Raw genomic sequence first — 22,688 nt, forward strand, 5'->3', positions numbered from 1 at the left:
GGGTGCAATTTCTTTAAGACACAGCAGGTGTCCCTTTTTTAAGTATATAGAGATCAAATCAAGAATCAAATCTGGGATGTTACCTCAAGATCAGCCTCCCGATTCCTAAAGCCCGAGATTCTGCCTGAAGACAGCTGCTGGGAATGATCCCTAGAGAACCCTGGCCTCCCATCAGTGGGCAATGTGGACTGGCCAGCCAGGGACTCATCCAGCCTGGCCTGAAGTGGGGTAGATTCTCTTGAAGAAGGGGCTGAGCGGGGGAGAGGGGTGGGAGAGACGAGAGGGCAGCCTTCTTGCCTGGTGCCATCCTGCGCGCTACAGTTCACGTTGGCCCCGTGCTCCAGCAGGATGTTCAGGATGTCAGTCCAGCCCCGGGAGCAAGCCTCATGCAGGGCCGTGTAGCCGGCATTGTCACGGTGATTCACATCTTCACTGTCTTTCTGAAGGCAGTAGAGGACAACGTCCTGTGGGAACAGGGAAGGCGCCGTGAGCAAAGAGAGGCTGACTCTTGCAGTCACCTGGGTTAAGTTTGAAGCTCTCCACGTGTCTGAAGAGTCTCAGAACGTGCTCTTTAGTCCAGGGACTGACGGGCAGATCTCAGAATCTACTGTCAACTAAATCAGTCCTGAGGTGCCAGCTTTGGGCAGTGTCCTCAGCAGAGCGGAGACATTTCTAATGACTGACAACACTGATCAGAGTGTGGGCTGTGCGTGTAAGCCCTTCAGAGAGGCTCACCTGCCCACCTGGAGTTCACACCCTCAGGCCTCCATGGTCTGACTGCCTGTTCCCTCATCCAGGGTTTTGTGAGACGGCCCCAGACCAGAGAAATGAGACTTGTGCTGGCAAACACCGCCTCTGGCAGTTATTTGAGAACAAGGAAGAAAGAACTGGTTTAAGGACCATCCCTGGATGTGTATCCCAGGGCAGTCAGTTCCAGCCCTCCCCTCAAATGAAGACTGTTCTGAGTATCATCCAGGGTGATCAGTCAACCATAGTAATGATCAGTGACCCTGGGCTGAGATGACAGGACGATAAGTGGGACTCCAGGCTGAGAAGCAGCCTAGCTAGCTGTGGTGGATAAGCTGAGGCAGAAGGGAGAGGCAGTCCCTCTTCTGAGGGAAAGAGGCTGACAGCAGCTACCAGCGGCCTCTTGTCAGCTCCCCCAGGCCCCAGTGAGATGGGACTCAGCTGTTCTGACTGACAGCTAGCACACCGGCTGGCTGGCTAGAGCCTGTGTGTACCTGCATGGGGGTGCTGCCTTCTGGACACAGAACTGTCACATTGCCTCTACCCAGGGGGTCACGAGGCCCCCACCCTTCCCACCACTGCAGATACCGCCTCTTCTTCCTGGCCTCAGACGCCTCTTCCTTCCCTTCCTCCTGTCACAGGCTGTCCAACCTGCCCTTGCCCTGTCCTGATCGGTTCACCTATGGTCTCCTGCTGCTTGCTTTGGCCCCAGGTAAAAGAAACTCACTTAAAGGGCAAGGGTTGGTCATCATTTTTTCTTTAGATCTCCCTCGGCAGCTATCCAGGCCCCCACACTAGGTGCTCAAGACAGATAGGTGGCTTGCCAGTGAGACAGTGTCAAGGTGGCTCTCTTATGCCAACCTGCCTGGCTGGGAGTGCAGCTGTCTTTAAATGAGTCAGTTATGGGTATTGGAAGCCTTAAAAAAAAAAGAGGACCTACTCTAAGCCCAACATCTCCACACTTCAGAGCAAATCTTGTGGAAATAACTGGTGTGGCCAGCAAAGGCACATGGTCAAGGAGCTCATATCCACAAAAAACACTCATATCAACAAAAATGCCCAACAATGTCATTGAATGAATCTGGCTTCTGCCCCTACCATTTGGGAATCAAAAAGACACTGGTGTGAATTCACACTCACATATACATAGTGCTTGAGTGACTGTGGACACATCACTTGACATGGCTAACCCCTGATTTTCTCACCTATAAGACAGGGTTAATAAAACCTACCTACATAGGCTTACAGTGAAGATGAAAGGATATGAAGTAATGAGAGCTCTTAAAATGACCAAAGAGGTGCTCAACAAACACCAGCTTCCTTTCCAGTCCATAGGGAAGCAGCATAAGGTGGGGGTGAGTGCAACTCTGCCCCTCCAATGTACTCGACCCCTCCACTACTGGAGGCCAAAAGGAGGGGAAGCTGGAGGGAGATATAAACAGTAAGTGATGATCACCCCCATTCCTCTCTGAGTGGGGAGCCATGGCACAGGGAAATTCAAGATGACATAAAACCCCCCAAATCCCATTTCTGGCCTATGAAGGTGCTGGATGATATTGTCTTACCATTTCAATGCTATTCATCCTAAATTGACATCCAATTGGGTTTGCAAGCCTACACAGCACATCAGGATGAGGCAGCTCCATAGGCCATATACACAGTAGGAGGGAGCCATCCTGGACTCAAGCCCCAAACAAAGGCCTGGCCAGGCCACAGAAGAGCCAATGGGGAGAAGGTTATCCACAGATGCTGGGGCAACGATATCCTGTGGATATGAGGGGGTGTTCCTTACCTTATAGCCAAGGCGGGCCGCCCGCTGTAGGAGGGTCTCGCCAGCATTTTTGTTCACTATGAGACGACGAGCCTCTGGGGGGATCTGCCGGGCTGTGGGTGACTCAGAGGCCTCCTCTGGGCCAGCACTTCGGGATTTAGAGGGTGTGCATGGTTCTGTGGGCTTCGCTGGGGTGGGAGATTTGGGAGGGCGTGTCTTCTGCTGGCTCCAACGCCCTTTGCCCTGGAAAGCAGAGACACAGATCACAACTCACCATCGTATTTCCACCCAGTGAACAGATGCAGAATGGCTCAAGTCCTCAACCCCGAAAACCAAGCAATGACGAACGGATTGCATGCAGAGCTCGAGGGGATATGCCAGCTTCTCTCACACACTCTGCATGCCTTCTTTATCTGCCTTGATCCCCATTTGTTGAAGTTTTTAACTAGTCACCTCGATAAATAAGCAGAAGCAAACTCTCAGAGTGAAGAGAGCTGGAGACAGCTTGTTGTGATGAAAAAGGCACAGCTGTGGAAGCCTTCGCTCTGTTGCAAAAACCTTCCCACAACATCCAACCCTCACCAGGCTTTCCCCACCTAGCACACTGTCCCCCTGGATCACACCCGTACCCACCTGGGCTGGTGGAAAGTGCTCAGGCTCTCGAATAGGACAGAATGGCTTTTGAATCCTGCCTCTCCCAGCCACTAGGCTGCAAGACCTGGGGCAAGACCCAACGTCTCAGAGTCTCACTTTCTCCCCCACAGGGTCTTTGAGATAATGAGCTAGAGCAGCAACAGAACAATGCACACAGTGGGTGCTCATGAAACATTACAGTCCTTTCCTCACGAATGACCCTTGCTTGTCTCCTTCCTTCTCTCATTTTGAACTGGAACGTCCAGAACAGGTTCTTGTGACTGGCACACCACAGTGTATTAAGTCCATAGGGGCAGGTTACTTGTCTCTTTCAGATGACAGGAGGGAACTTCAGACAGAGAGGAACTGTGTTTGAGGAGCTGTATTCAAGGAACCAGACCCAAGGTGCTTCATGTTCACCTGGACCTAAGTTTGATGATGAGATTCTAAACTTGCAGTTAATGCCATAAGTGGACAAGACTTTGGGGGAGCCATGGGAGAGGAGGGTATGACTTGCACGTGGAAGGAACATGAATCACTGGGGGGCCAGGGGACAAGAATGTGCCCCCATCAGACTCTAAGATGACTGTGATGACCCCCACCTCCTGATATTCATGCTCTTGTGTAGCCCCTCCTGCACAGGAGAAGGCAGAGATGATGGTGTGGGACCTCCAACGCCACGGCCTAAAAGATAATGTGGCTTCTGCTTTGCTCTCTTTTGAATCGCTCATTCAGGAGGAAGCCAGCTGCCAAGTCATGAGGACAGTCAAGCATCCCTTAAGAGGCCCAAGGGGCAAGCAAAGGAGGTCCCCCACCAACAGCAAGCCTCGACTTGCCACCTATGTGAGGGAGCCACTCAAGAAGCAGATCCTCCAGTCCCAGTCGAGCCTTTGGATGAATGGAGCCCTGGCTGGCACCATGACTGCAACCTCATGCGTGGGAGACCCCAAGTCAGACACAGCAAAGCTGCTCCTGAATTCCTGACCTCAGAAACTATGAAATAATACATGCTTATTGTTGGGTTAAACTGCTAAGTCTTAGGGTAGTTTGTTGTGCAGTACAATAGATAACTAGGAGGGCTTCCCAGGTGGGTCACTGGTAAAGAATCTGCCTGCCAATGCATGAGACCCAAGTTTGATCCCTGGGTTGGGAAGATCCCCTGGAGATCTCCCCTGGCTATCCACTCCAGTATTCTTGCCTGGAAAAATCCCATGAATAGAGGAGCCTGGTGGGTTATACAGTCCATAGGGTGGCAAAGAGTCAGTTGGACACGACTGAGCAACTGAGCACAATAGATAATGAATACATCCTACTTACCCAAATCCCCGAGAGCATCAAGGGCTCCCTTAAATCCTATGTCATCTACAACACTGTAGTCCCCACTGCCCTTTCTCTACACACCCAGAACGCCTAGTCTGAATCACATAATCCAGTGCCTTATGCCTGACTGTCAACTTCCTTCTGTTGTTTCACGGGCAAGTCTGGCCTCCCCTGCTACATTTTAAGCTCCCTAGGGTTAGGGTTCATATTGTCGTCATCTCTTTTGTTCCTTACAGCAATTAACTTGGGGTTGGGCATGTCACTGCAACAAACATTTGTTGACTTGATTCAAGCCAGCTATACATAGAGCCCTAGGCAGCCAAAGAGTTGCCTAGAAAGACACAAAGCCAGGAAAGAAATGGCACCAGGGAAAAGACGTTGACCCAGGGCATTTGTTTCCTCTGGTAAACTGCAAGAAAAGGGCTGCTCTCTGTCCACATCCTGAAAGGGCAGAGAGGTATACCAGCTAGCAGGAAAGGCCCTGGCTATGAGGGTAGAATGCAGCTTTCTTGCCAGGAGGACAGAGGTGTACAATGGCAATACTGGAGGATGTTGGGTAAAATGCCCAGGTTGTTGCTAAGCCAAGTGAGGAGCCAAAGGGTGATTCCCCTTCAAGGGGCCAGAGCTGGCAGAGAAAAGGGAGGCTGCCAGAGAGAGGGAGGAGCAAGACCCCCCCCTGCCCTGCCCCCCTGGCTTGGAGCCCCTGTGGGAAGAAGCCTTTGGCTGATGCACCAGCTTCAGTGTTGCAGGCGCGTCCCCGCCCTCCCCCTGCCTTGCTTCTCACTACAAAGCCCTGTGCCATGGGGGCAACTGGAGCAGGTGGTGGTGACTGGGAAAGAAAGAAAGGCGGGAGGGAGAAAGGGAGGCCCTGGGAAGGCACAAAACCTCTCTGGGAGAACATTTCAGTGGACACACTGCCAGGCAGAATTACCAGACAGAAGCATCAGCATGTGCTGCTGAGTGTCAGGTAGCTCGTCACCTTTGTGTGGGACGGAGTCATGTGAGCGGGAAAGAGCAGGGGATGAGGACGTCCACCTTCCATCAGAGCTGCTCCGGGTGGCAGCCTCTCCCTGCCCAGCCGCGCCCTACCCCAGTGTCACCTGAATGCAGACAGAAGCCACCCATTCACAGGGTGGAGGCATATGGAAAGGATAGGGGGTGGGGGTGCCCCAGGGGCAGCCAGGCCTGCCTCATGCCCCAGGTCTGTCACTCAGACCACTGAGTAACCTCGAGTTAGTCCCTGAACCTCCCCAAACCCTGGTTTCCTTACCATAAAATGAGGACAAGAGGGTCCACCTCTGACAGCTGCTGTGGGAATTCAGTGATCGTGTGAGCAGAGCACCTGGCACAGAGCAGATGCCCCGGTTCCTGCCTTGGCCTCTCCAGAGTCTCCAGGAACCGGCCCTGCTACCTGGACTTCCTGTGTCTCTGTCCCCTCATTTTTGCCTTGGTCTGAAGCTCGTGAGTTTATACCAGCCTCAGAGATAGCACCTGACCATTATCAAAGCCTTTCACATCCATAGCCTCCTTTGTTCCCCTAAGCACCCTTGTGGGACGGAAAGGACTGGAAGTATCATCTCCTTTTTTTAAAGATGAAGAAATATGCTTGAGCACTTTGTTTGCGTTGAAATCAGATTCCAGAACAAGGATGGGGAACTTGAGCACCTGGGTATCCTACCTTTTGCCAGTGCCACTCAGGGACCCTGCTCTGGAGTTGGAAAGAGCCATTAGAGTCACAACTACCTAAACCAGCCCAATACGATCTTTTGATTTTTGGTTGTCAAGACAAACATATATTATAGGCATACATTTGAATCTGAGCCTTGCATCTCTCAAACATCCTTGCACCTCCAGGAAGAGGATTGTGTGATGTTCTTTTTTTCAACTGTACAGTGTGGAACTGAACACCAATGCCATGAACATCAGAACCCAAAGAGACATCAGTTCTGAACAGGGGTTCTAGTGCCCTTGCTTGGCTATGGATCAGTAGGCACTCATGAGAAGCACAGAAACTGAGGAGTGGGGTTGGGAAAGTATAGCTATGACCAGTCCAAGTGGAACTGCTTCAGCCCCACCCTCAGGCAACCTTTGTCTGGACATCAACATCCTTGCTTCTACAAATTGTTTTCTACCTTGATTGACTCAGAAAGCTCTCTGATTGGTTTCCAGTGAGTTGAGCCCAGACAAAAGCTTCTTGATTGGATGTTAACAAGCTATTCAGGCTAACATTCTGCCATATTCTTTAACTCTTCCCTAACTCTAAGGAGATCCAAGGATTGCTGAGGCAAATTCATCCTGGGCCAAACCCTACAGTTTGTAGATGCTTATTATTAGCTCTGATTTCAGTTCCCATTCTTCAAACCCACAGCCCAACCCTTCTAGAATTAGTTTAAAACACTGTAATATATATGAGTTAATTCAATCCCCCCATGCACTCAACTTGGACTTCCCTGGTGGCTCAGACATTAAAGAATCCACCTGCAATGTGGGAGACCTGGGTTCGATCTCTGGGTCGGGAAGATCCCCTGGAGGAGGGCATGGCAACCCACTCCAGTATTCTTGTCTGGAGAATCCCATGGACAGAGGAGCCTGGTGGGCTATAGACCATGGGGTCGCAAAGAGTTGCACATGACTGAGTGACTCACACTTTCACTTTTTCTGTTCATGCACTTACTCACTCACTCAGAAGACTATTCCTCAAGGAGCTTATGGGAAACATGCCACCCTAGCCCAGTCTCTACCCCCAACTTCCCTGGCTGATAACATACCTTTGCATCTTCTGAGACCGTCACCATGTGCTTGGTCTTGCACTTTCGTTTTCCTGATGGCTTTTCTGAATTTTCAAGGCAGGCTGGCTCCTCAAGGTTATTTGGGAGGAAACCATTTGGTGAATCTGAGATCCCCTGGGCTTTGTTGGGCAAGAGGAGGTTCCTGTTCCGGAGGCGGTGCTCTGGGCTCTGGGAGGAAGTCTTCTGCTTACGGGCCTTTAAATCTGCAGGAAAGAATGGATGTCAGGGAAATGGCACACAGAAAAGCAACACCTTCCTCTAAGCTGAATCAGAGGACTTTGGGGATTAGAAGTGTAACTATTCCCTACCAGTATCTGGTGCGGGGCTGCCTATTCCACTAGATGCTTCTCGAACAGACACTGTGCTTCCACATCAAATATCCCTCCCCTCCAAGCAGAAGACAACTCCCAGCCCTGCTAGCAGGGGGCAGCCCATCTGGCTGTCCCAAAGATGAGGGTCAGTTTAAAAGGAAATCAAAACTTTCCCAGCACTTCCCCCGTTTGTCTCTTTCTCCACTCCAATATGAAACAAAGCTAGCAGCTCTGCTGAAGTGAAGCATGTAGTATACTAGGGGCGAGTAAATGGGAGAAGGTGTCCCTCACAGCCTTAGCTCTACCTGCCTGTCTGCCCTGTTGGTCTCTCTCCAGGCACACAAAGATCAAAGTGTCACAGAAACTCCCTGAAACCAGAAGTTGCCATGGGTCAACTTAACTGAGGGGCAGCCACAGAAACCTGCTGCCCTCCGTAGCTGGAAATCAAGTCACTGGGACACACTGAGCAACATCTCTAATTCTAGTCATAGCTCGCTGAACAGAGCACATTCCAATTTCCAAAGGGCCTGCTGGGAACTCCATTACCAAGAGCTTCATCCAGCAGGGTCAATCCTAAGCCCCATGGGGTGGGGCGGGACAGATTGAGTTGATCCTTATCTCTTAACATGACTGTTACATGGCATGGCCACTAGCTGTGTGGTTGCTGAGGGCAGGTCATAATCTCCCGGAGCCTAGTTTCCACGTCTGTAAAATGAGGAGGATAGAATCCACACCACTCTTTTATAAAATGTAAGGCATCATTACTGTGTTATTTAAGTGTAAGCTTTTAGACAGGATCATGCCCATGTAGTCTTTATCTTCCCACCAGGACTGGCCACCATGCCTAGTGAACAGTGAAAGATCAGTATGTCTCTGAAGTAACTGCAGCCTCAGTTTCTCCAAGTTGTGAAATGAGGGGGTTGTGCAAGATCCAAGAGTTCTCAACCCACCTCCCTTGACCTTGGCTTCTCTTACATGTGACATTGCCAAGGGCAGATCTAGATGGAGGAGCCAATGTCACAGCATGAGGAATTCTCCACAGGTTACACACAGCTCTCAAAAGGCCAGTTGTCACAGCCCCCCCATCCTCCCAACTCTCCCTAGTCCACCAGTGGGTCCCCACCTCTGCCTAAGAACTGCTGTGCAGATGTTTACAATAGCCAGGACACGGAAGCAACCTAGATGTCCATTGGCAGATGAATGGATAAGAAAGCTGTGGTACATATACACAATGGAATGTTACTCAGCTATTAAAAAGAATGCATTTGAATCAGTTCTAATGAGGTGGATGAAACTGGAGCCTATTATACAGAGCGAAGTAAGAAAGAAAAACACCAATACAGTATATTAACACATATATACGGAATTTAGAAAGATGGTAATGATGACCCTATATGTGAGACAGCAAAAGAGACACAGATTTAAAGAACAGACTTTTGGACTCTGTGGGAGAAGGCAAGAGTGAGATGATTTGAGAGAATAGCATTGAAACATGTATATTATCATATGTGAAATAGATCGCCAGTCCAGGTTCGATGCATGAGACAGGGTGTTCAGGGCTGGTACACTGGGATGACCCAGAGGGATGGGATGGGGAGGGAGGTGGGAGGGGGGTTCAGGATGGGGAATACATGTACACCTGTGGCAGATTCATGTCAATGTATGGCAAAAACCACCACAATATTGTAAAGTACTTAGCCTCCAATTGAAATAAATTAAAAAAAAAAAAAAGAACTGCTGTGCTGAATGGCTTCTAATAGCATGTCAAGCCAGCACATTATCAACCAGGCCTTTTAATGCAACCAGTTTGGGCTCAGGCAAAAGAGGAAGGAACAGAAGCGAGTCTTGTGAGGACCTCAGGAAACATGGGGAAGCCATATTACAGCATTCAATGCTGCAGGAAAAGCAGCAGCCCCTTCCCCATGTACTCAGGGCAGGGTAGACTCTGGAGTTTATTCGACACTGGTGGAGCACCCTCATGGTAGCACCAAAGGGAACAGGGAGTGAAAGTAGCAGGTATGTGAGTGGCAATGGTTCTTCTTATCCCCTCTGCAAATCAAGGAGAGACCCAAGCCCAGGATGAAAAGAAAGATCATGAGGCTCACATGGGAGTTGTCTGGTCTAGTTTGGTCTCTGCCTGACTCTCTAATGTCAACCTGAAAGAGGGTAGTAATAGGAGGAATTGGAGCTTCTGGAGAAGAGAGATGTTTGCCAGGCAATTCCTTCAAGAAGAGTTAGCATCAGATCTGGAGAAGATCGTAGGCCAAAGCCAATAGACTTAACTCAAAACCCGTAGACACACACACAGAGGGAGAATGATCCAGTGTTTCCAAACACTGGAGGTGACCCCACAACCAGCAGGATGCCTTGCTGAGAGGCGCTCCCGTGCTCCTAGAGGTGGTTATGTTGAAGCTGTCAAGAGTGCTGTGGTGATACAAAAGTGAAGTGAAGTTGCTCAGTCATGTCCAACTCTTTGTGACCCCGTGGATTGTAGCCTACCAGGCTTCTCCGTCCATGGGATTTTTCAGGCAAGACTACTGGAGTAGGTTGCCATTTCCTTCTCCAGGGGATCTTCCCGACTGAGGGATTGAACCTGGGTCTCCCACATTGTAGGCAGATGCTTTTACTGTCTGGGTCCCAGGGAAGTGGTGATACAAAAGCTCCTCTTTATCCTAACACAAGTGGCTAAGGCCAACTGCTTGACAACTCACTCCTGACCAATCCATCATGGCTCTAGCAGAAAAATGGGAAAGTCATCCCCACTCTCATATGGTTGACAAAAACTGACTCAATTACTCTCCTAAGTGTGGGGATAGATATAATATACATCTCTGCTTAAACAGGGCCAGAGATGAGGGTTAGCCTTCCTGGCATTATAGCAAACCCAGAATATACTACCCACTCCAACATGGTTGTTCAGTCTTCGCTAATAACAAGATCGCAGATATTTACTAGCAGTTCAGGACGAATACGTTATAGGAGACAATCAATTGTTGATTCAAGGGCAGAGGTCAGAGAAAGAAAGTGAAAGACAGAAGTGTTTTCACTGAACCCAGGGATGTGCTTTTCACTCATCTAGAAATCCACTACAGGAATGGGCCTGAAGAGCACTTAACAGAACAAACTGATATCGGCCTTGGTGACAGTCTGTGCCTCCGTGATTGCGTATCATAGCATCTGACATGGCCAAAGAGAGCCTGGGGCTCTCCTCGGGCTGCCCACTTTTCCAGCTCAGGTCCAACAAAAATGATGCCACCTCGGGTCATGTCAAAGCTTCACTCTGCCTCAATAACCTTTGTGGCTTTAACCAAGAAAGCCAAGTTGTGCCTGCTTCTACTTGAACTTGTTATGTTGGGTTGAGGAAACCATTGTACTTCTTTTTAACTTTAGGGGCTGGGGGCATCCCAGGAAAGGCAGCCAATGCCCTCTTTCTTTTCGAACCTAGGATTCTAGGAGAGAAAACCCAACCTCTGAGACCCGACTCCCTCAAGCCAAACAGAGAACTGCCTGGTAACCAAGGACATCACTGTGGCTGTGCCCACACGTTCAGATATACACACACACACACACACACACACACACACACACACACACACACACACATAAAACTGGAGGGCTTGGGCATACATGTCCTCAGCTCACCTGAAGGTCAGTGGGAACTCATTCAATCTCAACCCCAAACCAAGACCTTGGGATTGCAGTTGAGTGACCCCCTCTGGCAGCTGGCGCTCATAGCACCAGGTTTCTCTGGGTGCAGAGGCCTTTGGCGGGAGGAGAGGAGGCAGGGGTGGGAGTACCCATGATGCCTGAGGGTCCCCAGAAGCCAGAGTCACTGTGGTTTGGGAACGGGTGACAGCAGCTGCCTGGGGCAGCAGCCCCTGGCCAACCTTACCTGCTCTCCCTTTCCGCCGCTGCTCTTCCTCCTGCTCCGTCAGGTACTCCCCAGTCTGGTATTTTCGGCTCTTCTGCCGTCTCCGTTTCTTCCTCTTCACCAGGCCCTCCTCCTCGTCTTCCTCCTCCTCCTCGTTGGTGTCCCACATTTGCCGGGCAGCTTCTGTTCTCCAGGGCATCTCTCGGGCTCGCCATAGGTGCCTGCGGCCCTGGCTCAGCAGGGTCTTGTCTTGGGCATGGTGGCTGCGATACTGGGTGTCCCGCTGGGTCTTTCTCACCTTTCGACGCTTGGCCGGGGTGGGAGTTACTTCCTCTTCCTCCTCTGTGGGGAAGACTTCCTGGCATCCCATGTCACTGTCTGCCATACCAGCAAAGGAGCTACAGATGCTTCCTGCGGGTGGGATGTACAGAGGATGGTCACGCATCTCTTCAACGGACTAAGAGTATGGTGTCGAAGCAAGTGCCCTGGATTAGGAGCTAGCAGGTCTGGGTTTGAGTTCAGGCTCTGCCAGTTATTGGCTGTATGCTCTGTGAAAGTTCCCTCATTTCTGTCTCCTTATCTATAAATTGAGAATACTGTTCTGAGCCTTACTGACCTCACAGGACTGTTCTGAGGCTCAAATGAGATAATTCACTCCAAAGCACTTTACAGAGTCCAATAATTACACAACTGTCGAGTATCCAAACCACACACCCTTCCTCATCTGTACTGCCCTGCCACTTTCATTCATTCCACAAACTCTTACTTAGTGCTCACGAGGTGCCAAGAGTTGTATGAGGGGCAGGAGAGGGTCACAGGGTTTAGTAGAGGGTAAGGGAGGGCAGACTGACATGGAACCCCACCCCTGCTCACTATGTGACCCCCAAACTTGCTGAAAGATCCACCCTGCGCAAGTTGAGTTGTCTCCGAAGGCTCTCAGGAAAAGTGAAGCAAGGAGCCCCTTTCCTGTGACAGCCTGGCTTAGGCCCGCCCAAATGTTCCTGAGCCAGGCCCTCTTCCCTTACATTGACCCCACCTTCTATTGAGCGGCCACGAGTCCAGGGGTGGAGCTCTCTCCCCAGCTCCACCCCCCACCCCGCTGCAGCTGTGCCTCACCGCTGGGCAGGCACTTCCTCTCCTCTCACCACCACCCCAGGACGATGGGACCTTTCCTGCCCTCTTCTGCCACTGGCCGAGAGGCCATTTTCCTCCCCACTCCTACCCTCAACTCTGCTGACAACAAGCACAGTCCTAAGTTGGCCCGGCTCAGCGCTCTAGGAGATCTGACGTCGTCCTTGGAAGCGGCTCTGAGACACCACCAGTTTTCTCTTAAGACCCGGCTATTAACTCGGCAATCCCCAAACCCGAGTGAGGTCAGCAGAAGAGAAATGGTTCGAGGGAATTCCCAGGTGGTCCAGTGGTTAGGACTCCAAGCTCTCACTGCCGAGGGCCTTGGTTCAACCCCTGGTTGGGGAACCACATGGAGCAGCCAAAAAAAAAGATAAGAGAGAGAAGAAATGGTTCGAGGCAAACAGAGTGGCACTGGACCAAAGCTTCAAGTCCCTCAGTCAGACCACTTAAAGACAGCAAATGTCCAGCAAACTTTCCATTATACAGACCAGGCAGGGAACGCAGTGTTCTAGTTAATCTAATATTCTGGTTAATACGAATCACCATAGAGATCACCCAGGGATCACCAGTTTCTAAAGAACCAAATATACTATGCTGTGTTTAACACTAAAATGGCAATGGCTCTAATGTAATGGCTCTTTGATGACTCAGAGGACACTTCAGGATTTGTCGAGGGCTCCAGGCTGTCATTACGAGCCCCAATTACCACCGTGCTCTCCGTGTGCTGAGGTGCTCATTAATAGAATGTCAGATAACTGAGTTTACACTGTGCCCTGCTTCCCCATTCCATTCACTTTGCCTGGATATCTGGGTGAACCCAGGCAACCATTTCTAGCGCTAAGTACCAACTTGGAGGCTAGCAGACAAGAAGAGCGCCTGGCAAGAACCATCCTTTCTTAGACACTGGAGGTTGACTAGCACAAATTCAGGGGACCAAGTGTGATTCTGCTGGCCCTGAAAACTCAATGACTGTTTCCGATTTTGATGATGCTTGTCACATGGAGCAAGAGGAGAGAGGCCCAAAGATTAAAATGTCTGTGCCGGTAACTGGCCCCAATAATCAAGAGATGCCAAGGCCTGGAGTAGAACCAGTTTTCCTGAGTGGCACAGGCTTTTCCTCTTTCCACCACTGGCTGCCAATAAGAGGTGTCAAATCCCTGTTCTGAAAAGCTAAGCAAATCATCCTAAAATTGTGGGAAACGACCCAGCTCCTACCCTAGGCTCTCTTGTCTCTGCAGGGAGCTGGGCATCTTGGCACAATGAATGAAATTCTCACCTCTCCACTTAGGCCAATGGCAAAATGGCTCCACCAGATTTCTACCTGTCTGCGGAGAAGTAACAAGATGGGCCTCAGCCTCAGACTCACCAGACTGACTGCGTGTCCGGGTGCTGAGGACCACGGGGATGAAGTCACGGAAACTGCTCTTTGCTTTCTTCTCTAAGGAACCTGGAGTGGTGTGCGGTTTCAGGGCAGAAGGCAGAAATATCACGATCAGAGTCTCAGCACAGGAAAGCCCCCCACCCTTGCCCTGAAAGGCTCAGATGGAAAGCTCAAGGGAGGGTTTGTGTTCTGCCTGCATTACATTTATTAGCTCCCCCTATGCCGCTATCAGCGCTTCCCTGGTGGCTCAGTGGTAAAAAATCCATCTGCCAATAGAGGAGATGTGGGTTTGATCCCTGGGTCAGGAAGATCCCCTGGAGAAGGAAATGGCAACCCACTCAGTATTCTTGCCTGAAGAATCCCATGGACAGAGAAGCCTGGTGGGTTATAGTCCATGGGGTTGCAAAGAGTTGGACATGACTGAGCACACATACATGCTGCTACCATTTAAGTATCTCTTTTAGAAAAGGAGCTTTTCCTGGTGCTTTTTGAAAACTGGGAGTTGGGTCATTTTGGCTGACACCAAAAAAAAGCAGTGCATGGCATCAATGGGCTGGCACACCATAGAGTGGAAGGCCTGGCTGCCTGAACGACTGTGAGGCTGCTGCACCACCACAAAATTCCAACTGAGCTGCAGTAGGTCCCAGGAAAGGGATCTTGAGGGACTGAGCAAGGCAGGAAGATGGGAGCAGGACGCGGCGGATGGCAGAAAGCTGCTATTTAAGAAGAGACTAAAACGGGCAGGCCCTCTCAGACAGGAAGGCTGTGAACACAAGCTACTATGGGCCGGAATATGCGGGCTTCTCTCTGCAGAGGGTGCCATGGAACTATCACTGGCGGAGCACGTGGATTACGTACACACCTCCCTGCCCCAAACATCCTGTACGTCCCCAAATAATAAGGGTTTAGGATTTCTCTAGCCATGCTAGCTAGTTAATTTTTTAACCTTTATAACGGGAGTTTCCAGATATACCAAAGGTAGAGAAACAGTGTAAATAATCTCCCTTCGGCCTCAATCCTCATTAAAGCCATTTCTTCTCTTGGCCTAGACCCACCACAGCTAATAGGCTGGCTCCTCTGGGGTCGGACTGACTCTTGTGTGTCTGAAAAGCACCACTTCAGAGAGTGCCTTACTCCAGCAACAGGGTGAGCAGCCCTACTCCTGTCTCTCTTCTCCTTCCACTTTCAGAGGTGTTAATGATCTCTCCCTCCTCTCGTGAGCAAGTCCCACTTTCCTGGTCAGTGTCAGAGGCCCTCCTCCCCGCCCCAACCTGCCATAGGGATGCCCCTGCATCCCAGAGAGAGGGCCAGGACACACGCCGGGCCTACCGTCCTCATGGCCGTCTGCTCGTTTTCCTGGAGACTGGGACTCCGGCTTTGTTGGCTTCCGGTGCTTGTGCTTTACCCTGACTCCATTGTGCTCTTTTCCTGAATCTGAAGCCCCCCTGGGGCTTTTCTTGGTGGGTTCCTGGGCGTCACTAGGTGGCTTCCGGCACTGTGGAGAGGTAGATAGAGTCAGGTCCAAGGTCAGCTTCCCATCTTAAGAATGTTCTCTTAACGTTGAGCCCTGTGCCCTGATTCTGAAACACGGACACAAGCTGCCCAGGCATGGGCTGGGGGAAGGGGCAGCCCGCTGCCTTCCACAGTGGGCTACAGAGGCTTTTTGGACCCAATCCAGTGCCCTAGCTAATCCCCATAGACATCCATATCCCATTATTTTAAACAGGTCCACAGAGTCCGCATTCACAAGCCGAATAAACACCCAAAGTCATTTGAAAAGGTGCAAAGTCAGGCCCCATACTCTATCCGAACAGCAACAGAGAGACCGACAGAAAACAAAAATGCCTCTTCTGCAAGTTGGGTGACTACATTGTTCAAATAACTTCACTGTGAATAGTATCAACACCAACAACTGAAAATAATTCTCGCATGGGCCAATTCAAGAAAAATTATATATTTTCATGTATAAATTACTACTAGAGAAAAGATTCCACTAAGGCAAGAAGAAAAGTCTGCCCCGGGAGCCATTCCAATCTCCCCGTACTTAGGAAAGACACTGAAAAGGCTCAGGCATTTTCAACAATGCCCCCTTACACTTTGTGGCCCTTTCACCTTTTCCAAACACTCTCTCTACCATTCAATCTATTATTCTTAACAACCCTGCGAGGAAAAGCTAATAATCACCCTTGGTGAAGAGACGAGGAAACTGAGCCTCCAGGGTAAGAGTGTACATGATTTGTCCAGGGCAATGCAGCCCAAGGCGTCCACCTGCCTCAGGGGCCACCAGGAACCAGGCCAGCCTGCAAGTTAGCTGGTGTGTGCCTGTGGTGAGTAAATGGTCAAGCTGGGACCAAGACCCAGGGCTCCTAGAACCCAGGGCAGGCCTCACCTCCGTTCTCGCTCCTCTCCTCTTCTTCCTTCTGTCCTTGTGTCTCCACTGACCGTGCTTGGCTCCACTCAGACCTACTGCCTGGCGCCTGGGACAGTCACAATGGTTGTGCTTATGCACTGTCAGGATACTCTGAGCCTAGCAGTCACATATTCTCACAAGCTCTGAGATCTCTCCACGCCATGCAGCAAGAAATATGGCAAGAGAGGGACTTTCAGTATTGTAGTGTCCAGGGAGTGTGGAATAAGCAAACCATTTTAACAATGACACAAGGAAGAAAGGTAGAGTGGTTTTCCCCTTCAGCAGACCTGCACACCACTTTCTAGAAGGTTATCACGGTCCAGCTCCAGCTAAGGGGATAGCAGATATTCTACTAATGGAGCATCTTCCAGCAAAGGTTGGCAGGGGGACACCACAAAGTCACCATTCCCCGTCAAAGTCCAGGGAATCCTGCTATCCCATCAACTCCTCCTGTTTCTTACCCAGTGGAGGGCTGAGCTGGAAATTAGAGTTCAGTTTCTCCCTTCACTTGATGTGAGTTCCTACAAACCAAAGTGTTAGGAGAAAGAAAGACATGGGGAGGAAAGAAAATGGGCACCTGCTGCTTCAAGTGTGCCCTTCAGGTATAGTCAGAAAACAACTCCTTCAGGTCATGGGGAATAAAGTTCAATGCACATCAATTTGAACATGTCCTATTTATTTCTGTATATCATTTTTAGCTGGCTCTTTCAAGTACAGATCATTAACCTTTACTTCCTAAGATAAGACAAAAACAAGTAGAACAGAACATCTAGACGGGATTCCTGTCTGCATGTTCTGCAAGGGCACACTTCAACTTAGGCAAGAAGTTTAGATGGTAGGAGACCATGTACAATGAAAGTTCTAGTCAACAGAGTGTTGAAGGGTTTTCTAAAAAATTTTCCAAATGATGAGGAGACCACCAGCACCAGACTGAAGGAGAACTTTCTTTGCTGATGATTCAGAGGTCCTTCAAGAGTCTCCAGGCCTTGGGGCAGGAGGTGTAGGAGACAGGAGACTGCATTTCTTTTTGAAAAAACTTTTTTATTTCTTTTTTTTTAGGTCACATTGGTTTATAACATTGTATAAGTTTCACACACTTAACATCATATTCCTACTTCTATATACACTCCAGAGACTATTCTGATTCTTGGCCATACCCTGAAAGGGGCTGCTTTGAACTGACTCCTGATTTTAGTTTTGCTAATCAATGGTTTCTTCCTCAGGAAGATGGAACGCAAGAAAAGAAAGAGCCAAGATATTTGCTTTCCAGAAAAATAGACATTTACTAACTCATTACAGGCAGTTGCCAAGGGCTGCTTCAAGGTTCCTGACCCTGTAACTTTATTCCCTGCCCTCTGCATCTGTCAGTGGGCCCCGTGAACTCTTCATCTTATATAGGAAGGGGTGGTGCCTGTCTGCCAGTGAGTCACCTGCGAGACAAAAGTTCCAGGAGGGCGGGGATCACATCTAACCTATTTGTAATACAAACAATATCAATAGCAGCCACCAACACTTTCTGAGCACTTATCTGCCAGGCACTGTTCTAAGCATCAACACATATCACTTCATTTAATAATTTTTTAACAACAGCTTTGTTGACATAATTTATTGAGATATATCATATGCTTGTAATGTTTGCAATTCAACTGTTTTTAGTATAGTCACAAACATGCGTAAGGATCATCACTACCTAGTTCCAAAAGTTCTTTCCTCACCCCAAATGGAAACCCTGGACTCATTAAGCCGTCTCCAGGTCCTCGTTCTCTCCATCCTTAGGCAACCACTCATCTATGTCCTGTCTCTATCAATTTGCCCATTCTGGCCAGTATACATCATCACTGGGTGAGAAAAACCCACCCAACTCTATCCCCAGGGTTCTTAACCTGGAGTCCATGGGTGAGCTTTGGGGCGTGGGTTGGGTCTTTGAGCCCCTTGAAATTATCAGCAACATGAGGTCATGTTTCTGAGGACAGGGTCTGCAGCTCTCATTAGCTTCTCAAAGTGCTCTACGGTCCAACAACAACAACAAAACTAAGAACTTCTGCACAGACAAATTCACGGTGCTCTAGCTAGAAATCTATTCAACATCCAATTTGAAGACTTGTTGACATAACCTCAAATTGCTCCATATCTTTAATAAGCCCTATCCTCAACTGCTTCTAGAATCTCCTTGATAACTAGTGGCCTTCAGATACTTTTTAGAGGAACACTGGATTCAGGTCAAGTCCTCTTAGCCCCGCTGTCTGCCTAGAACCCTGCCATCCTCCTTAGCCTATTAAGAACCCAGATCCAGATGCCTTGGACATCAAATCTCCAAGGGACTGAAACCCAAAGCTGCCACCCCAAGCATTAGGGGGATAGGAAACTGGTGGATGAGCCCAGAAGCTGAATTGGCTCTGGCCCCACAAAACTCCAAGCTAATCCTAAGCAGGTTTACCCAGTGGTGCAGGGAGCAACCCTGTCAAGGGCCCCTTCCCTCCCTGGGTCCCAAATTCTCAAAGCCATTAGTTATCTTGGAAAGGGAAGAATGGCTATGCAGCAAAGGGCCTATTATTAATTTCCCTCCCTGTATCGTATCGTACTCTTCCGCTTTCCATCTTCATCTGGGACAATGGCTTCCTCAGCTACAGGGATCATTTCCCACATCCTACAAAATGCAAACCCCACCCCCACCACACTAAAACATCCTATATGGAGAATGTGCCTTGGTTAAGGGTCATGATTCACTTTGCACAAGCCTTGCAATCACTTTGCTTCACAGACCTACTCAAGAACACTGCATGAGGTTGACATCTGCAGGACAAAGCAGACCACTGGTGTCTTGGCCCTGGCCTCAAACTCAGCCCAGCACTCACCTTGGGTCCATGGGAACTTCGGACCAGGACCTTGGCTTGTGGCTGCTGTCCCTCACCATCCTTTTCTTTGCCACATTTCATTTTCTTGGGCGGCGGCGATTCGGACGCACCATCGCTCACCACAGAGTCTGGCTGCCACTTGTTCTTACAAGCAAAGACACCTACACTCTCCTGTTTCACTCGAGCCTGCCCGGCCTTATTCCGCACTTCCGCTTGGCCCCTCGGGGTAGCTGCTGGGAGGCCATCGGCCCGGAAGCAGGTGGCTAAGTTGAAGACCACATCACCATCCACCTTCTCCATCTTCACCCGGCCCAGGTCCACCTGGCTTCCGAGCTGTGGAAGCTCTGTGCTAGAGGCCCTGGCGCCGCTGGGAACCACGTCCAGGATGAGATCCTTGGGGCGGCTGTCATGAGGTAGCAAAGGCAGCTCGGGCATCTTGTGCAGGTTCTGGGGGGTGGCCAGGACCAGCTCGTGGGACATGTAGGTGGCCAGCACTTGGTTCTTAGGCTTCGTGTCTCCAGCCAGCTTCAGGCCACAAGCCCCCTGGGGGCCTTCCAGCTTAGGAGTGCTGTCGGGGCAGAGGTGGCTCTCCGGTTCCCCAGGCCCCTGAGTCACTCGCAGGTCCCCACTACTAGGCTGCACAGACAGCGCCAGGGTCCCTGTCTGAGGGCTGAGAGTCAGGAGGACAGGGTTCACTTGTTCCTCGTAAGGCTTGGCAGCAATGCGGCAGGTTTTGTTCTTTGCACCCGTGTCCTGCTCGGGAGCAAAGGGGCCCCCAGGCCGTGGCGGCTGCCCCTCAGGAAGCCCATGCATGGCCTCACTGGGGCCGAGGGATGGCACACCAGAAAACTCAGAAACGACGCTGGTGGGCCTGATGGGCACCCCCTGGCTGGGGGTCAGCTGCCCAGCACTGGAGATGCCGATGGAAAGCAGAGACGCCTGGTGGTACGGTGACCAGCCAACAGGTAGGACCTGGGTGCTGGTGGGTTTCCCGTTGACTGAACACCGTGGGTAAATGTTTGCCGGCCCTGTGGGCTTCCAGAGTGAGAGCTCCTTGCTTTGGCACCCTGGCAGCCCAGGGGCGATGCGGGCAGGGGTGTAACGTTTGACTGTGCTTGGCGGTCCCTCAGTCCCAGCCTGGCTGCTCTTCTTGCCACAAGGGGCACCAGTGCTCTTGGGCTCGCCCTGATCGATGATGGAGATGGGTTCCTGCTTGGGGAGATGGCGGGGGTCTCGGGTGAGGCCCAAGTTGGGGTCTTTGTTCAGCAGGAGGGAGGCGGGCACCGGGTTGGCCACGCCCACATAGGTGCCCGGAATGGTGCTAATGAGTGCAGTGGAGTTCTTCACCCAGGTACTCGGGTCCCCGTTCCTCACAATCTCGGGAAAGATAACAAAGGGTGAGGAAGTGGAGCCGAGGCATGAGGTGACACTGCTGCCGGCAGCTTGGGTCGTGCGCTGAGACCTAGACAGGACAGTGGAGAGCAGGGCCTTGCTGCTGGTGTGCACGGGGGTCAACACGGGCATGGGCGGCGTCTTGCGCTGGTTCGGCAATGGGAGCTTCTGTCTGTTGGACTTGGAGGAGAGGTCGAGGGGCATCTCGCTGCACTCAGATGGAGAGGCCATCTCTCGCTCCAGCTGTGGAGGTGACTTGAGGGGAGAGAAGGTGACAGAAGTCCCTTCTGTTTGCTGCTCCACGCTGCCTGGCATCTTGGTGGGATGCGGCGGGGCTGAGCTCCCGCTGGGGGTTGGCAGCAGAGGCTGTGGCGGTGGAAGCACCTTGGCAGGAGCAGTGGACAGGGATGTGTCTGCCAAAGGCCCAGGGACCCCATCAGGCGCAGGCTGGGTGCTGGTGCTGCCCGATGGGGAAGCACACGGGAGCCTGTTCACCTCCAGAGACACCAGCTTGGACTCTGATGTCAGGGGCCGGGCCACAGAGAATGCATACGGGTAAGACCGCAGCTCTGGGGAGGCCAGCACCCCGGGAAGACACCTGTCCTGCAGGTAGGATGGCAGGACGGGGAGCGTAAGCGTGGAGGAGACTCCCAGGGTGGTTGGCAGTGTAGCCACACTGAGTGGCTGCCCACAGCTCGGAGGTGGGATGTATACCAGCGGCTGGCTTGGGGTCAGCACTGTCCCCGGCTGAAAGGACAGGGGGACTTTTTGCATAGCTGGTGCCTGAGCTGCAGGGAAACACACTCGACTCAAACTGAAGGAGGCCGGGATGGGGGCTGAGGTGGGAATGGCAGTAGGTGTGGCAGGCGGCATGGGCGTGGGGGCTGGAGTGAAGATCGGGGCGGGGGTGGGTGCAGGCACTGGCGTGGGAGCAAAGGCAGGGATGAGGGTGGGGGTAGAAGGCGGCCCAGAGGACGGGGTCGGGGTGGGCATCGGCACCGCTGGAGGGGCAGGAGCTGCTGGAGGGGTGGACGCTGGCATGGGGGCCAGAACTGGAGTGGGGACGGGCGCAAGGACCAGGGTCGGAGCCGAAGGGGGCACTGGAGCTTGGATTAGAGCCAAGGGAGGAGCTGAAACTGGGACTGAGAGCGGGGCTGGGGCTGGAGCCGACATGGGGACGGGGCCCGACGGGGGCGCAGAAGCGGGCACCGGCACCAGGACCGAGGCTGAGACTGAAAGGGGGTTCGAGTCAGAAATGAGCGTGGGTACTGAGGGTGGTGCAGGGGCCAGAGCCGGGACTGGCGCCAAGGGAGGGGAAGGAGCCGGGGCGGGAGCGGCAACCTGAACGGGGACGAGCCCAGAGTGGGGGACCGGGGCGGGGACTGACAGGGGCACCTGGAATGGGTCTGGAACAGATGGGGGGACGGAGGCCGAGCTGGGCGCTGGGGGGCAGATGGGGGCTGGCAATGGACTGAAGTTAGTGGTCACCAGAGGCAGGGTGCCCTCCACAGGTACGCCAGTTCCCAGAGTTGCCAGAATGAAAGTATTCTTCTCCCCGACGCCATGCCGCGAGTCCAGAGCCTTGGCCCCAGCTGGCGAGCAGTCCACCTGTTTGCTCATTTGGCTGCTAAGGGGAGTCCAGGAACAGTCAGCAGTGTCGTTGCCAGCCTCGGGGCCGTCAGGAGCAGAAAGCTTGAGCCCGTCTCCTGGGCTGCTCAGGGACACCAAGGGGCCCCCTGCCTCTGCCACACTCCCAGTATAGTCCATCTGGGGCTGGGCGTCATCAGGCCTGTCTTCTGACTTGGGCCCGAGTTTTTCTGTTGCACTGCCATCTGGGTCTGCCCCCCGGGCATTACTGCCACTTCCAACTGTCGTGAGCTCCACCTGCAATGACAAAGTAGAAAGCCTGTCTTAACTAGCTCTCTGTAGGTCGTGCAAGGCTCCTGAGGCCTGGGAGGGGGCAACTGCTGGTCCTCTTTGCAACTTGGCAGAAGCAAAGCACAGCGGGCTGATTTCTGTGTCACATGCAGCAACTCCTGGGAAGCACCCTGGTCCTGCCTGGCCCCGTTCGGGGAGG

The 22,688-nt window shown here is 51.7% G+C and overlaps 1 protein-coding gene across 4 annotated transcripts in view; it reads right to left on the reverse strand.

The window, feature by feature from the left end:
- BCORL1 (BCL6 corepressor like 1) overlaps nt 1–22,688 on the reverse strand; it is a 61,585-nt gene that overhangs the window by 14,826 nt on the left and 24,071 nt on the right. For 3 of the 4 annotated variants that reach the window (XM_065916084.1, XM_065916085.1, XM_065916086.1), the window contains 7 exons: nt 19,220–22,495; nt 15,284–15,449; nt 13,940–14,020; nt 11,464–11,853; nt 7,240–7,463; nt 2,540–2,761; nt 298–464 (listed from right to left, as the gene is read on the reverse strand). In XM_065916084.1, coding sequence (XP_065772156.1) covers nt 298–464; nt 2,540–2,761; nt 7,240–7,463; nt 11,464–11,853; nt 13,940–14,020; nt 15,284–15,449; nt 19,220–22,495 — 4,526 coding nt within the window. The remainder of the gene's footprint in view (nt 1–297; nt 465–2,539; nt 2,762–7,239; nt 7,464–11,463; nt 11,854–13,939; nt 14,021–15,283; nt 15,450–19,219; nt 22,496–22,688) is intronic. The other variant, XM_065916088.1, reaches the window with a different exon arrangement.

Source organism: Muntiacus reevesi, chromosome X (assembly GCF_963930625.1).
Source record: "Muntiacus reevesi chromosome X, mMunRee1.1, whole genome shotgun sequence".
Classification (NCBI taxonomy): domain Eukaryota; kingdom Metazoa; phylum Chordata; class Mammalia; order Artiodactyla; family Cervidae; genus Muntiacus; species Muntiacus reevesi.